The sequence below is a fragment of the Sinocyclocheilus grahami genome, unplaced genomic scaffold, assembly GCF_001515645.1.
Source record: "Sinocyclocheilus grahami isolate Dianchi unplaced genomic scaffold, SAMN03320097.WGS_v1.1 scaffold1285.1, whole genome shotgun sequence".
NCBI lineage: Eukaryota > Metazoa > Chordata > Actinopteri > Cypriniformes > Cyprinidae > Sinocyclocheilus > Sinocyclocheilus grahami.
This window is the reverse complement of record NW_015506464.1, coordinates 275,392-276,439: the sequence shown is the minus strand read 5'-3', so window position 1 is coordinate 276,439 and position 1,048 is coordinate 275,392. Positions and strand designations below refer to the sequence as shown.

At 46.9% G+C, this 1,048-nt stretch overlaps 1 protein-coding gene across 1 annotated transcript in view; it reads right to left on the bottom strand.

Annotated features, from left to right (window-relative positions):
- The window catches only part of LOC107568828 (neural cell adhesion molecule L1.1-like), a gene marked incomplete at its 3' end in the record, with an annotated part of 51,253 nt that extends 50,410 nt beyond the window's left edge, over nt 1-843 (bottom strand). Inside the window, 1 exon segment of the mRNA XM_016254816.1 lies at nt 607-843. Within this exon segment, the coding sequence (XP_016110302.1) occupies nt 607-843 (237 nt within the window).
- Between the last annotated feature and the right edge of the window lie 205 nt (nt 844-1,048).

Here is a 1,048-nt window from a genome sequence, read left to right as displayed (position 1 = left end):
CACACACACACACACACACACACACACACACACACACACACAGCTAAAAAGCAGAGAGCATTGCTAAAAGAACACTGAATTTTTAAGATACATAAAGCACATCTTTCACTCAGACTTATGTGATGTTATTTTAGCTCATGTTCTTCGAGAGGGCCGTTACGCAGCATCAGGAGGCGCGTCAGACTGACACCAGACTGCATTACACATCAAACAAATAAGCTGCGATGCCTTACTCTTCAGCAAACTGCTCCCAAGAATTGAATAGAATAGAAATAATCCTGCTTTTACATTAATACTTGTGTAACAATGTTTAGAATGATGAACTATTCTGAATGATTCTATCAAAATGATTTCCAATTGTTCGTAATTACTGGACATATTAATGACACGCTGCAATGATGGAAACACCCTTTTATTTCTGATCTCCAAGCGCACAAGACTTTAATCTACCGAGCTCCTTCACACACACACACACACACACACACACACACAAGGCAAGGTGTGTTCAGGCTGTGTTTGGCATCTTATCACCAAGGTATTTCCATCACACACACACACACACACACACATGCAAAACACATCTGTGAAATGGTCAAAGACTCTTACCTCCACAGACAGAGTAAAGGTTTTGGGTTTTGGGCTCTGGTGACACACCTTGTTCTCCGTCTCCTCTGGGTCTTTCTCTTTCTCTCTGCTCATCCCATGCGCTGGGTGAGGGCTGCTGGGATGCTGCAGTGAGGGAAACACACCCTTCTGCCTCTCTGCCCTCCCCAGCGCCAGCTCTGATTGGTGGAGGAGCAGAGGTGACATCATCTCCTCCTCTGCTCTCTCTGTTCCACCCATCCCCTCCCTTCCTCTCCCTGCTTCTGTCAGAGCCACAATGGAGAGGGTTGGGCTTTTCCTTTCCTTACCCCTGCATGCCCCCCGAGCACTCCAGCAGACACAAAGTCAACTCTCCAACCCTTAATTACCGTCTTCACAACAGCCTCACTCCGCCCCTTCGTTAGATTTCCCTGTTCCTGTCACACGGCCTCATTACTGTCACACC